General features: G+C 49.9%; 1 protein-coding gene across 1 annotated transcript in view; it reads right to left on the reverse strand.

The window, feature by feature from the left end:
- LOC144828453 (cytochrome c1, heme protein, mitochondrial-like) overlaps positions 1-14,623 on the reverse strand; it is a 190,956-nt gene that overhangs the window by 53,612 nt on the left and 122,721 nt on the right. Inside the window, exon 4 of the mRNA XM_078686630.1 lies at positions 9,659-9,816. Coding sequence (XP_078542756.1) covers positions 9,659-9,816 — 158 coding nt within the window. The remainder of the gene's footprint in view (positions 1-9,658; positions 9,817-14,623) is intronic.

Consider the following 14,623-nt stretch of genomic DNA (forward strand, 5'->3'; position numbering starts at 1 on the left):
AATTTAGCAGCCCACATGCCTCGAACATGTGGTTGTATGAATTCCAGTTCTGTTTGGAGAAGTCAATGCAGAATCTACATCCACTAACCATGCCAGTGATTGAGAAGTGGATATTGTAGGAGAGTCAGTGTTAAGTGGGTGTACGTCCGAGAAGGGTTAAGACTATGTCTAGCAAGTTGATTTCATTTAGGTGGTGAAGAACTGCTGTTAGTGCCTGACAAGGAATAGATTGTAGAAGTCGATCTTTCTCTGGACTAGGGAGTGAAGTACTCGGCAGTGGATGGGGAAGGTGCAAGCAAATCTTTTAGCTATTCAGTGGTGGCAAAATGGCAGCAGAGGACTTGTTGAAGAACACAGGGCATGCATGCATACAATACTGTGCAAGTGAGAGGGGATTGGGTGAGAGTAGAGTATGGTAACAGTAGCGGTTAGTCCGTGCTTCTAGGCAGAGGGTAGCAGAGGAGGGAAGGGGATATAGAGACTGTATGAGGAGCCAAAGGAGGACAGAATATGATCAAAGAGTAGCGTACAGGGAAATAAGGAGGGACAGGTTAGGCCCTAGGAGGACGTTCACTACTAAGGGGTGTTGCAAGGAGTGCTTTGCCCACACAATAGAATATGTATGGTAGAGATATGCGTGGGAACTGGCTGAAGTTGGGTGGGGAAGATATTGGACTTTGTAAGTGGAGTGTTAAGTTTCCAGGAAAGTGACTGTCCCAGACGGACATGTGGAATAGCAATTTTAAGTATTTAATACCATGTAGGAAACAGTCTCTGTATATAGATTCCAGACAACCCTTACTGATTTACATGGGTTAAATATTCCCAAATGCTCTTTTGCGGTAGTATGGGCGAGTAGTTTAGGCTTATCAGAGGATAGTGTTAAGCATTTATTGCACACACAGACCGTAAACGAGACATACACTCAAAGAAATCAAACATCAATTTTTTTTATTTTTTTTAAAGGATTTTAGTATGAATTTAGACACCAAGATCATTTTAAGCAGGTAGATACTTTTTGAATTATCCGTTTTTAAGTCACAATAAAACACTTATACTGTGGACTTCAAGCGGTAATGTATCCTATGGGGATATACATACGGCTTAGGGTCACTTAGTAATGACTTACAGGAATATGCTCTTGAACTTAAGGTGAGTACAGGGCAAGGTCTAAGGCAGCACTAACAGGTCACTTAGAGCTGCACTGGGGCATCCCGGTGCAGAGGTGCATTTCAGCATTGGGTGTTTTGTTCACTTCAATGGGAAACAGTCCTGGGGAAAAGAGGCTGCAAGTAAGGGGGTGGGTGGTGTTTGCACCAAGTGGCTGTGAGGGCCTCAGTTCTCGCGTTGTGCGGCTCTTCCTTGTCCTTCTTTCGTCTTCAATCAGACAAATCTTATCTCAATTTAGAAACGTTAGAGGGAGTGAATGGTAGTAGCCAATGGGTTACTTACCCCAGGGGCCACTACACCCCCTAGCTAACAAGTTCCTGTGAGCAGCGGGCATCACCCTGTCCCAGCGTACTTATTTCCACCACACACAAGATGGTGGAATATTGTTTTTCGTGTTCACTTTACACTGCCCTCCCTAGAGGTGTGTCCAGCCTGGCAGTGTAACACCTCCCGACTATTTAATTCCCCACCTGTCCTGTTGTCAAATGGGCCTCAGGGCAGAGGGTGGCATCCTCCAGGTTTGGGTTAAGCCAGGCTCGCATATCAAAGGCGGCAGAGGCTTTGAAGCCTCTGGCCTTGATATGCTGATTTACTAGCCTTCCGGCTGGAGGAGGTGTAAACCTCACTTGCCAGAACAGGCAAGGTTTCTGACCCCCTAAGGAGTTCAGAAACTCGTCTGTGGTGGCAGGCAGAAAAGGACCACACAGCCAGCACACTAAGAGGATTAGTAGGGTTTAGGGGGTATCTCTAATGTACCCTCTGGGTGCAGGTATTAATACATACAACACTGGAATCAGAGTGGGATTATTAATACGAAGTGTTTGATACCAAACACCATATGTTTCAGTGAAGCTATTATATAGCTGGGTAACTCGTTTTGACCAGTGCCCAGTACATACCTTAAGATGGCTTCTCTGTTCACTTGGAATATCTATTAATAGAACTAGACATCACAGGGTTATATCTGCTGACGCAGATATGTTGCCGCATAAAATATAATGAACCCTGCCTTAGGGAACAAAGACCTGCTGTGGGGGTGACTTAGTTCTATCAAAAGCAGTGACTTTGGCATGGCACACAAGAGTGTGCCAGGTCATGTTTTCACTCATTGATTGCAACCATGTCATGCAGCCTGCAATGGCAGCCTGTTTGGAATGTGTGTGTGGGTCTCTAGGGTGGCATAAGATATGCTGCAGCCCTTAGGGATCCTCTTTAGTATCCATGCCCTCTGTACCAGGGGTACCATTTACTAGGGACTTACAGGGGTGCTTAAGTCCTTTGCCAACTGTGTTACACTCCGACATCACCTTGTTTTAAGGAAAGAGCATTTGCGCGGAGGCCTGACTGCACTGTCAGAGTTGAAAAACCTGCATCCACTAGCAAAAAAAAAAAAAAAAAAAAAAACACACAAAAAGAGGGGTAGGGCTCCTGTAACAAAAACCCAGTTTCCAACATACCAATACTGCAGAAATACGACCATTGTGTTTAGATCCCCAAGAACACAGTTTAAAACAGTTGAATAGACCACTGCAACATACAATCGCAGAGGTTAGTTAATACCATTCCACTGACAAACGCATCATGTCACAAGCAGCTCTTGCTGTGCTCAGCAGGTCGTGTAACAACGTGGCGTGCAATAGACCTCTGGTGCACTGGGTTATGTTGATTAGTGTGGCGGCACTTCCAAAGTGACAGCAGTCTCAAACATCTTTTCGTTAATTTAATGATAATATGGCAGTGTCTGCTCACCCTTCCTGAACTCGTCATACCTAACTGTATCAGTGAGATAATGTCCTACAAGGGAGAATTTTGTATTTAAATTGTCGTGCAGCGGAGACTTGTCACTTTTTTACAACAGCTAGGGCAGAATTTCTTTAAGTACCCAGGAAAATATGTTGTCTCTTGACCACAGCTTACTGGTATGCAGTTTCAAACTCATTTCTGCTAGTTGCCATCTAATAAAAGAACCAAAGCTGCTGCAATTGCACTGGCATGCAGAGGGCCTGTCTTTGATATTTGTCAAGCTGCTTCACAGGCATGAATGCCCTTTCCCCAAAGCACTGTTTCCGAGGCTCAACGGGGAAAGGACATTATGAATTCATGATCATTGGGTCCTGCAAGACTATTTGGTCTATGTTATTCGACAAACCCACCACCAGGGGGTAGCAATGCTTTGGTATCCATTTTGAAGGTGAGGCTCTCTGGTTAGAAGTAGCCATCAAAAGGAGTAGTTTCTGTCCTGTAACTCCAGTTCTGTAGTAGGGGGATCTCTGTGTATAGTCATAATCTAGTGAATAGTCCCGCCCATGTGCGTGGTCCCCGGAGCAATCAAAAATAATCTCTTAAGGTGTCGAAAAATGCAGAACTGCACAGACACTTAAGAGAGAATTAAAGACAGATAATGCAGCCTATATCCACAGGCTACACTGTCCAGTACTTCAACTAGAAATTCCACCAAAAATCCACAAACAGCAAAGCCTGTCCAGATTTCCCTTGCTTTAACAGCAAAATCCCTCTGATAGATAGGAGGACATGGACAGACAAGCCCCATAGGCTGCCATTATGTGGCTCAGAACAGGATACTGTGCCTTTAAGAGAACTTTCCAGAACTTCACAGTATCCCAGAATGAACTTTCAGTTCTTTTTTCCGGCTCCTGCAAGCAGGACCCTGGAGCATGGAGCTCTCCCTTTTCAAGGGTGTATTGGTGATATTTTTCACAGTTATTTGAGTGCTTTTATTGAAGTACTTTACGGTTTCTTCCGGTTTGTCTTTGGGTGCACTCTTTATTGTCAAATATGCCTGCATTATTCGACAAATGCCCTGAGTGCTCCAGGAAGAAGGCCAAGTCTGACCCACACGAGGTGTGTATCATCTGCCTTCCTTCATCCCATGTCCCAGAGGAGTGCGACATCTGCCAGGGTTTCTCTAGCAGGACCCTGAGGGATAGGATGAAGATCAGGCTTCAGGGCCTTGAAGACAGAAGACGAAAGGCACAAGGTGGGTCTGGAGGAGCTTCATCTGCCCATGCTGAGGCCTCTGGGGGGCTCCTCAGGGGCAGGAAGACCAGCAAACGTCCCCATTCTCCGTCGGCGTCGATTGCACCGACCACGACGTCGAGAGGGATGACTGCAGTCTGTTCCCAGTCTCCCCTGGGCTCTGGGTCGAGGCGACGTCGACGTTCGGCGTTGAGGGACCTAACAGGCCGCCGTTGAAGTCTCCAGTGACGATTTCGTCGTCGTCTTCGTCGGCGTCATCGTCGAGTATTCGACGTCGAGAGGCCCGGCGTCGGCGCTCGCCGTCGAGGCGACACCGCCGTTCGCCGTCGGCGGAGAAGTTAGTCCTCGAGGGGATCCTTGACGTCGAGGCGAAGGTCGCCGTCGAGGCGTAGAGGGTTGCCGTCGAGGCGTAGAGGGTTGCCGTCGAGGCGTAGAGGGTTGCCGTCGAGGCGTAGAGGGTTGCCGTCGAGGCGTAGAGGGTTGCCGTCGAGGCGTAGAGGGTTGCCGTCGAGGCGTAGAGGGTTGCCGTCGAGGCATAGAGGGTTGCCGTCGAGGCATAGAGGGTTGCCGTCGAGGCATAGAGGGTTGCCGTCGAGGCATAGAGGGTTGCCGTCGAGGGGCCGACACTCGCCGTCGAGGGGCCGACACTCGCCGTCGAGGGGCCGACGCTCGCCGTCGAGGGGCCGACGCTCGCCGTCGAGGGGCCGACGCTCGCCGTCGAGGGGCCGACGCTCGCCGTCGAGGGGCCGACGCTCGCCGTCGAGGGGCCGACGCTCGCCGTCGAGGGGCCGACGCTCGCCGTCGAGGGGCCGACGCTCGCCGTCGAGGGGCCGACGCTCGCCGTCGAGGGGCCGACGCTCGCCGTCGAGGGGCCGACGCTCGCCGTCGAGGGGCCGACGCTCGCCGTCGAGGGGCCGACGCTCGCCGTCGAGGGGCCGACGCTCGCCGTCGAGGGGCCGACGCTCGCCGTCGAGGGGCCGACGCTCGCCGTCGAGGGGCCGACGCTCGCCGTCGAGGGGCCGACGCTCGCCGTCGAGGGGCCGACGCTCGCCGTCGAGGGGCCGACGCTCGCCGTCGAGGGGCCGACGCTCGCCGTCGAGGGGCCGACGCTCGCCGTCTGGTCGCCGTTCTTAGACGCCGGGAAGGCGCGGAAGGAGTTCTGGCGCCAGGAGTCGATCTGGCAGGCGTCAAGTGCCTATGGAGGACTCTCCAAAGTCCCAGCCTAGTAGGGAGGGCGGTTCACCGGGCACGGTGTACTCTGTTGTGTATACCCCTGCTAGGCCGAAGACAGTTACTCCTCCTCCTCCTCCGTTACCGAGAGGACTGCCTCCGCGGGCTCCCACCCCGCCTCCACTTCCGCCTCCTCCACAGCCTCAACCGCAACCCCAGTTGCCGGCTGACAAGCCTCCTCTGATTCCTCCGAGGAACGGGTCAGTGCCACAATTTCCTACTCCTCCTAAGGGGACCCTTCGGCCGAGGGCTCCATCCAAGCCAAAGTCTCCCGTCCCGGTGGAACCGGCAGGGCGACCGAAGCCAAGGAAGTCACGATCCCGCTCCGGACAGAGGGAGGTCGCGCAGTTGTCACAGATCCTCTACGAGGTCAAGACGGCGCCACCGGAGGTGCGGATCGCGGTCCCGCACGGACTCCTCCAGGACCAGGTCATTTTCCCCGACCTCATCAGACTCCCCGGGGACGAGGGTGTCTCCCGTGGATGATATCAGCACGTTCCAGGATGTTCTCGTGAGGGGTGCTGCGAAATTGGGAATCACGGTGACTGCTCCAACACCTACGACGTCCGTGATTTTTGAGACACTTCACAAGAAGCATTTGTCTCGCCCTCTACTACCGCTCGTGCCAGGATTGGTAGAGCCAGCGGAGGAGCTGTTCCTTACACCTGCAACGACGAAAGCCGCTCCGTCCAGTCTTCTAAAGAAGTACAGGGCTCCAGATTCCGACCCGGCTTTTCTGAGGATTGACCCTGTTCCGGACTCAGTTATAGTGTCGGCTACCAGGAAGCAACACTCTACCTCTCCGTCATCTACTGTGCCTCCGGATAAGGAGAGCCGATGGATCGACTCAAATGGCAGGAAGGCCTGTGGGACGGCCTCTACATCCATGAAGGGCGCTAGCGATGCAGCTCTGCTAGGGCGGTATGATCGTGCCCTGTGGGAATCCCTCCAGCAGTTCGCAGATCTCCTGCCAAGAGATAGGAGGGAGGATTTCCTAGAGATTCAGAAGGAGGGGATGCTGGTCTCGAACCAGGTCATCAGCGCGGCCGCTGACGGCTCTCGGTTGGCGGCCCATGGATATTGACATGGGATCAACCAGCGACGCCATGCCTGGCTCAGGCTCACATCGCTCAGGCTCACATCACTCAAGACGGAGGCCCAGCAGCGAGTGGCGAATCTGCCCTTCTCGGGGGAGACCCTTTTCGGGAAACATGCAGATGATGAGATGGCTCGCATGAAGGCGGAGGCCGAAACCCTGACGGCTGTGGGCTTGGAGAAGCCCAAAGAAAAGAAAACCTACCGCCCGTTCCAAAGACGGTTTGGGGCGCAGGGCAGAGGGCGAGGACAGGCTTCGGGACAGCAGCAGCAACATCAGCAGCAGTTCCGGAGGCCCTTCCAAAAGCGCCAGAAGGGTAGAGGAGATCAGCAGTCCACTACAGCGAACAAGGGCGCGGCCGGGTCTCGACCCTGAGCTGTTACTTCCCCTACATCCGTTACCCGCTCCGGTGGGGGGAAGCGTTCGATTTTTTCTGGCACAGTGGAGAAAAATTACTCCGGACAAGTGGGTGCTGAATATTGTTTGCAATGGATACAGTCTTCGGTTCACCAGCCCGCCTCCATCAATCCCTCCGGTCAGCTCGCAGTTTCAGCTGCCCGAGCTCCAGGCGGAGGCTGATATCCTGTTAAGGAAAAGTGCGATAGAAGACGTACCTCTGTCTCAAAGAGGAAGAGGTCTGTACTCCCGGTTCTTCCTGGTTCGCAAAAAGGACAAGAACGAGATCAGGCCCATTCTGGATTTGCAACAAGCAAACAAGTGGATTCGCAGGGAAAAGTTTCGCATGCTGTCGTTGCATCAGATTTATCCTCAGCTGCAACGGGGAGACTGGCTGTGTGCCATAGACCTACAGGATGCATACTTCCATGTGCCCATTGCACACAAACACAGGAAGTTCCTGCGATTCCAAGTCGGCGCCAATCATTATCAGTACACAGTACTGCCATTCGGGCTGAAGTCTGCGCCCAGGACATTCTCGAAGTGCATGGCAGTGGTAGCCGCACACCTAAGGAAGAACAAGGTGTTTGTCTACCCTTACCTGGACGATTGGTTGATCAAGCCCTCCTCCTTCTCGGAAGCTCAAGCGCACTTCCCGAAGAAGTGCGTTCTCTTGAACAAGCTGGGGTTGCACATCAACATGTCCAAGTCTGTCCCGACTCCGGTCCAGTGCATCCAGTACTTGGGAGGCTCCATCAATACGCTGTCAGCAAGCGTGTCTCCTTCGGAGGAGCGACGATTATCACTCCTTCGGAAGGCTCAGGTTCTTATGACCACTCCATCCACGACGGTGAGGACGGTGTCTTCTCTACTGGGATCAATGGCCTCTTGTATCTTCCTCACGCCTCACGCACGGCTGCACATGAGACCATTGCAGGAGTGCTTGGAGGATCAGTGGGATCAGAGGAGAGGCTCTTGGGACGACAAGATACGACTGTCTCTGCATGCTCTTCAGTCTCTGAAGTGGTGGTGTTCGGCAGAGAACCTCCTGAGAGGGGTTCCCTTCCACAAGGACATTCCCACGCAGACTATCGTGACGGATGCGTCTCTCCACGGCTGGGAGGCGCACTCCGGAGACTTACAGATTCAAGGGACGTGGTCCCAGACGGAGTCCACGTACCACATCAATTTCCTGGAACTCAGAGCTGTTCACTTGGCGCTGAAGGCTTTTCTTCCGTCCTTCCAGACCAAATCTCTGCTTGTGCAAACTGACAATACGACCACGATGTATTACCTCAACAAGCAGGGGGGCTCGAGATCGCGCACCCGGTCGCAGAAGGCACAGGCGATCTGGCACTGGCTTGTGGCCAGAGGACTGACGATAACGGCTACCCATCTACCAGGTGTGCAGAATGTTCAGGCAGACGCACTGAGCAGACTGATTCAGGAAAACCACGAATGGGTCATAAACGACGAAGTACTAGGAGAAGTCTTCGCAAGGTGGGGACTCCAGACGTAGATCTGTTTGCCACCTCCGAAAACAGCAAATGCCAGCCGGGGACGCTGGGGAATGCGTTATGGATCAACTGGTCGAACAGCTTTCTGTACGCTTTTCCACCCATTCCCCTGATTCCGACGGTCCTCATCAAGCTGTCCCAGTCCAGGGCACGGATGATACTGAGTGCCCCGGAATGGCCCGGACAGTGGTGGTTCACGGACCTGCTTCACCGGTCTCTCCTTCCTCACATACGGCTGCTGTGCAGGCCGGACCTTCTCACGAAGTTCCTGGGGGCAGATGTTGCACCCCAACCTCTCATCTTTGAGTTTGGCGGCATGGCTCCTGAGATAGTGCAATATGGCCATCTTGTTGCCAAAAACCTTATACTGTATTTCATGCTGCTAAGGTTGTTATCCGTACTCACCCTAAATTTCTTCCTAAAGTTATATCTGACTTTCATGTTAACCAGACCATAACTTTACCTATGTTTTTTCAGAATCCTTCCTCTCCAGCGGAAAGGTCCCTGCATTCCCTGGATGTCAGGAGGGTGTTGAAATTTTATCTGGTTAAAACCAAGGATATTCGTAGGTCAGACCAATTGTTTGTCAATTATGGATCAGTCAGGACAGGTCTTGCTACCTCTAAACAGTCCATTTCTAGGTGGATTGTGTCCTGTATACAGTTGTGTTACCAAAAAGCTGGTAAGACCTTAGGGGGTAAACCTAAGGCTCATTCCACCAGGGGCAAAGCTACCACGACTGCTTTGTTCCGTAATGTTCCAATTGCAGAAATCTGCAAGGCGGCCACTTGGAAGTCGGTCCATACCTTTGCTAAGCATTACTGCCTGGACACTGATGCCAGGGCAGACGCTCAGGTTGGGCTGGCTTCGCTGCGAAATCTGTTCGCACAGTAGTGGTGTTATTTCTCTTTTCTCCACCGCCGCTTTGGTGTGGGGATGGGCTTGCCATTCTATTCACTAGATTATGACTTAACACAGAGATCCCCTACTACAGAAGCAGTAGTTTCTGTCCTGTAACTCCAGTTCTGTAGTAGGGGTATCTCTGTTATAGTCATAAGCGCCCGCCCTCCCCCCCGGTGGAGAGAGATATTCATGTAAGGAATGCTACAGGTCTGGCGTGTTACGCCATGGAAATGAGGATCTTGATAATCAAGAACATGAAAAAATGTAAGCACTGGGAATGCAAATGACTGCTGTTTGATAGAGTTGGCATCAGCAACAGGAAAGCAAGTACTTTTAGGAGGAAACTTACCTAGCATTGACAATGTAGCTCAGATCAGGGGGCAATGACCCATTGTTCGCTGCCCTGGATGCCTCATCATTAGGATATGGCTTGGGGAAGTAATCAGACAGCTTGCCTGGCCGGGTAAACATATTTCCACTTTCATCAGGGCCGTCTATCACTTCACACTGTAACATAAATAAGGGAAACAGATGAGAACACAAAGATGCAAAAGCAACACAAAATATGCTGTACACACCCTGGGTACATTCCTAGTCGTAATCAAGCAGCTTACTCCAAGTGTTCTAATAATCAGAGGCACAGAATTGCACTTTCAATAGAAGGAAAAAAGCAATATCATATAAAGGAGCCAATACATAACACAGTAAGCTGAAAACTGCCATACTTTATAATCTGTGTCCACAGAATGTACAATGCCTAAGTACTGTCGAACAAAGGCTGGTTACCAGACATTTTTACTGCTTTCCAGCACTGTGTTGGTCTAGATCAGGTGTACTTGACCCTACCTGGAGCCACCCGTAACTTTACAAGCAAATTCAGAGCAACGCCCCACATTTTAGGACTGTGCAAACTTACAACATAGGGACGTTAGCAAACACTTTGCAAGAAATACAGTTAGATGAGCTTTCTATCACTAAACAGTGCCGACTGTTGCCCATTTGTCTTGTTCCTAGAGTGTGGTTTTATTTCTGCAAACCTCCGATAAAAGACTAGGTACCGTGCTTTCTCAGATGGAAATAAAACACTTGCAGTATGGAATAAACAATGCCAATGCAAAAGCAAGTTAGTGGTGATTGAATCCCCCTGTCCGGTGCAGTGGTCAGAACACTTCTGGATACCTTTTACCATGCAACTCCCGACCCCCAAAGCAAAGAAGGAAGCTAAAATGGGTTTTAAAAGCAGTAAGTGGGTTAGCTTCTCCCAGGAGGCTTTTAACCAGGTCCTTATGAGAGATGCACCTCCCTCTGGTTTAGATGTAAACCAGGCGTGCAAAGCCATAGCGAAGCGCATTACTTACGCTCTTGATTGTACGGTACCCTAGTCTAATAAGGTGTCCTCAACAAAACGTAAATATGCCCCTTGGTTCGGGGAAGAACTTAGGACAGCCAAAACAGGGTGCAAGCGTCTTGAAAGACGATGGAGAAAAGATTTCTCCACCCTTGTGGAAGAGGAGTATAAAAGCTACATGAAGTCCTATCATTCGCTTATTAAGGAGGCAAAAATCAGTTTATTTTAAGGAGAGAATCCAAACTGCCGAAAATTCCACTGAGGAGCTTTTTAAGGTTAATAAAGAAATGTCCTCCCTGGCATCGATTGCTCTTCCCGTTGTGGGATCGAGAAAGTATTTTGCGGCTAAGGTTGAACAGATGTATTCATCTTTCCCCGGTTCTGCTCACGTTAGCGTGGAAGGGGAGGGGGAACAAGTGGATGCTCCCATAATACAAAAGCTCCATGGATTTCTGGTGCCTGCACCGGACAGTCTCATACAGATAGCAAGTACTATTAAATCGGGATCACCCAGGGATCCAGGGACCCCCGAGGGTGCTTAGAGGGAGTCTGGATATATTAGAGCCCTTTATTAGACATCTTATCAGCCTGTCTTTTAGTTCAGGAATGGTGCCTAATAGATGGAAGGAGGCAGTGGCGCTTCCTCTGCAAAAAAAAGCCCCATATCAATATGGAGCAACTAGACAACCTGCAACCCATCTCTTTACTTCCCTATTTTGCCAAGGTAGCCGAGAAGATTGTGAATACACAGCTGACAGAGCACATCAGCAAGAACGGCCTCCTTCACCCCTCGCAGTCCGGCTTCCGTGCCCTCCATTCCACCGAGTCGGCACTACTGCATTCCACCGAGATCATTCGGAAGCACGTGGACGACGGACAAACAGCGGCACTAATTTTGCTAGACCTAAGTTCCGCGTTTGATACTGTCGGCCACCATACTTTGCTGCAAGCTTTGAAGAGAGGTGGTGGTGTTGATGGGGCTCTGAAATGGCTGGAATCTTTTCTGACCGAGCGCAGCTTCCAAGTTATGCAAGGGGCCCACTATTCGAGGAACATCAAGCTGATGCAGGGGGTGCCTCAGGGTTCTACCCTGAGTACTACTTTGTTCAATCTTTAGGTCGCCCCCCTGGCATAAGTAGCGGATAAGTTTGAGATTAACGCCCTGTCCTATGCCGATGACACTCAGCTGGTGGTCATTCCGACTCAGGCCCGGTCTGATGCGGTTGTCAACTTTATGTTGTTCCTGCAAGAACTGGCTGAGTGGATTGCAAGAAATTGTCTGAAGCTCAACAGTACTAAGACCGAGGTACTGATAATAGGGAAGGCTCCATCTGTCTGGACATCGGCATGGTGGCCTCAGACGTTGGGCCCTACCCCGACACCGTGTGAACAAGGAAAAAACCTCGGCGTATGGGTGGATAACAAACTGTCCTTCGACTATCACACCAGGCGGGTGACAGGGGCGTGTTTTGGCATCCTACGAGGTCTATGGAAGACCCTAGATATTCTCCCCATTGCATCCAGAAAGATCATGGTGCACGTCCTGGTGATCTCGCGCCTGGACTATTGCAATCTCCTGTATTTGGGCGCAACTGACAAGTGCATACGGAAATTGCAGGTTATCCAGAATGCAGCGGCAAGACTTGTTCTTATGTTACCTAAGAGCGTCTGCTCAGAAAACGCTTGCCTCCCTTCACTGGCTTCCTATTAGGGAGAGAGTGAAGTTTAATGCTATGTGTGTGAGCCACCGGATCCTACAGAAAAAGGGTCCTGTGTATTTACACAACCTTCTTTCTCCCTCTGCACCTACTCGACTGCTTAGATCAAGTGGGAGAGGGATGGTGCACATCCCTAAGATCAGGAGAGCTAGGATGGGTGGCCACTCGTTTCGATATGTGGTGGCTGTGGAAAACCCTTCCTCAGAATCTCAGACTGGAGGAATCCGAATCCATCTTTCGTAAAGGTCTGAAGACCTTTCCATTCCCCGTATGTTAATCTAGTGTGTCATTTGTTTTTTTCTGTTGTGACTTTGGTGCATGGCTGTCACCTTAGCGTGGGGACAAAGTGGGTCAGTGTAACCAGGCGCTCTATAAACTTAAATAACATAACAAGTTAGTAATAAGTAGCTAAAGTGGTCAACCAGAGCTAGACACAAGATCAAACAATATGAACTCTAGGATTTTGATTCAGGCAATGAATCAGAAGCTGGACATTCCGAAACACCTATGTTGTGGATAAGTAGCAAGACTGAAAGGTGTACATAAAATACCAAAAATACTTGAACCTTTTTCAGAGGAGCAGAAAACGGGGCATACCAGTGTTAACTCAGCATATTAATATTTTCCTCGTTACATTTTTTTTTTTACAATTCTGGTGCTGAAAAAAATCCACCTCTGCTTTCAGCACACATTACTGGATTACAAACCAGTTAGTGTTACAGGTGTTGATAAGTGAGTAATAATCGCAAGACAACCCATACGCTAGCATTTCTGACAGTATGAATATTTACTTCAAGATATGTTTGCCATGGAGTTATTTTAGAAGAGAATAGGTGAAATACAGAACTGTCGTGAAGTAGTCAATCTTTCCTTGTTGGAGGTCTTCAGAGCAATCTTAACAGTCGAGAGACAGCAGGTGGAGTGACACTGAGCTTTGGTCTGTGGAAAAAGGAAAACTATTCCTCTACCAACATGTTGGTGAACCCAATGTGGGGTCGGATATTCCTATAGAGCGGACTTCCAATCTCCACTGAACAACAGGACTGTAGGGTCAATAAGATTCTAACAGAAACCATCAAACAAGGTTCCTCCCCCAGTTCCTGGATCCGCATTCTCCAGGCTTTGATTTTTCTCCACTTCACTATGCGATTCTATGTCTGGAATGGAGGTTGCTTCTCTCACTTTACTGCAGCACACAGCAACCAATGAAATTATAATAAACATTTCAGTTAACCATAAAAAAACGTCATTTCCCATGAACAGTCACATGACATCACTCCCCATTTACCACATCAGGTCTCGGGATAGTCTATAAGACATGCTGTCTTTCTTTGCTGCCCCAGCAGCCACAAACTAAGTGTGATTCATTTTCCTGTCTTTTTCCATGGATTTATGTGGATAAAGGTTTACTACGCTCTTCTAATGTGCGCTGTAATTTAATCACATTTGTTGATTGCAATCGCTACAGACAAACAAACGCGATCTAAATCCGACCTGCTACTTCTTAGGCAGACGCAATCACAACTTTTAATTCACATGTTTTCGATGTATATTTAGTTAACTGGATTTCTTTCACAGCGAAGGCCAAGACGCACCCACGTCTTTAAAGCACAGACTGATTTAACTTTACCAGCGGCTTGCCGCTAACTTTGTGAACTCCTCTACGCCCTCCTGGGGCTGTAATAAACTATTAGAGCTGGGCTCTATGGGTATCACGCCGTTCCCTCCAGTTTACAAAATGCAGGTCTAACATTTACAGACTTGTATTTACAAGTTCTCTGCTGCTGTGCCCGCTAGGGTTGCCCTCCACCTTCCCCTCCTTTGAACCTGCCTGGCTGTTTCAAGCCGTATCCAATTACCTGTCATGGAAGGGTTTTTCCAAGACTATGGTCGTGGACATAAATAATTGTCCGAGAGTTGGTCAACAAGGCCCTGGCCGTTGCTTTGTAATCTTTTCGGGATCCTTTAAGGGCATATGCGCTTAGGGTCAGGGTGTGCAGGATCCCTTGACCACGCCTAATATGACTGCTGCTGTCATGGATGACCAGTCTTACCCACACTAGAAGGCCTTGTATTAAAAGGCAAAGGACGCTCAGACCATGGATATGGAGTGGACGATGATCCAGAGCCACCTACAGTTTTGAAGCCCTCCGAGGCGGTGCAAGACTTTATTTGCACAATTTGTAAAGCGCATGACTACCTAAAAAAGGTTTCACAGCACAAGCCTCCCCACTAAATCCAGCATTTC

The sequence above is a fragment of the Lissotriton helveticus genome, chromosome 4_1 (genome assembly GCF_964261635.1).
Source record: "Lissotriton helveticus chromosome 4_1, aLisHel1.1, whole genome shotgun sequence".
Taxonomy (NCBI): Eukaryota; Metazoa; Chordata; class Amphibia; order Caudata; family Salamandridae; genus Lissotriton; species Lissotriton helveticus.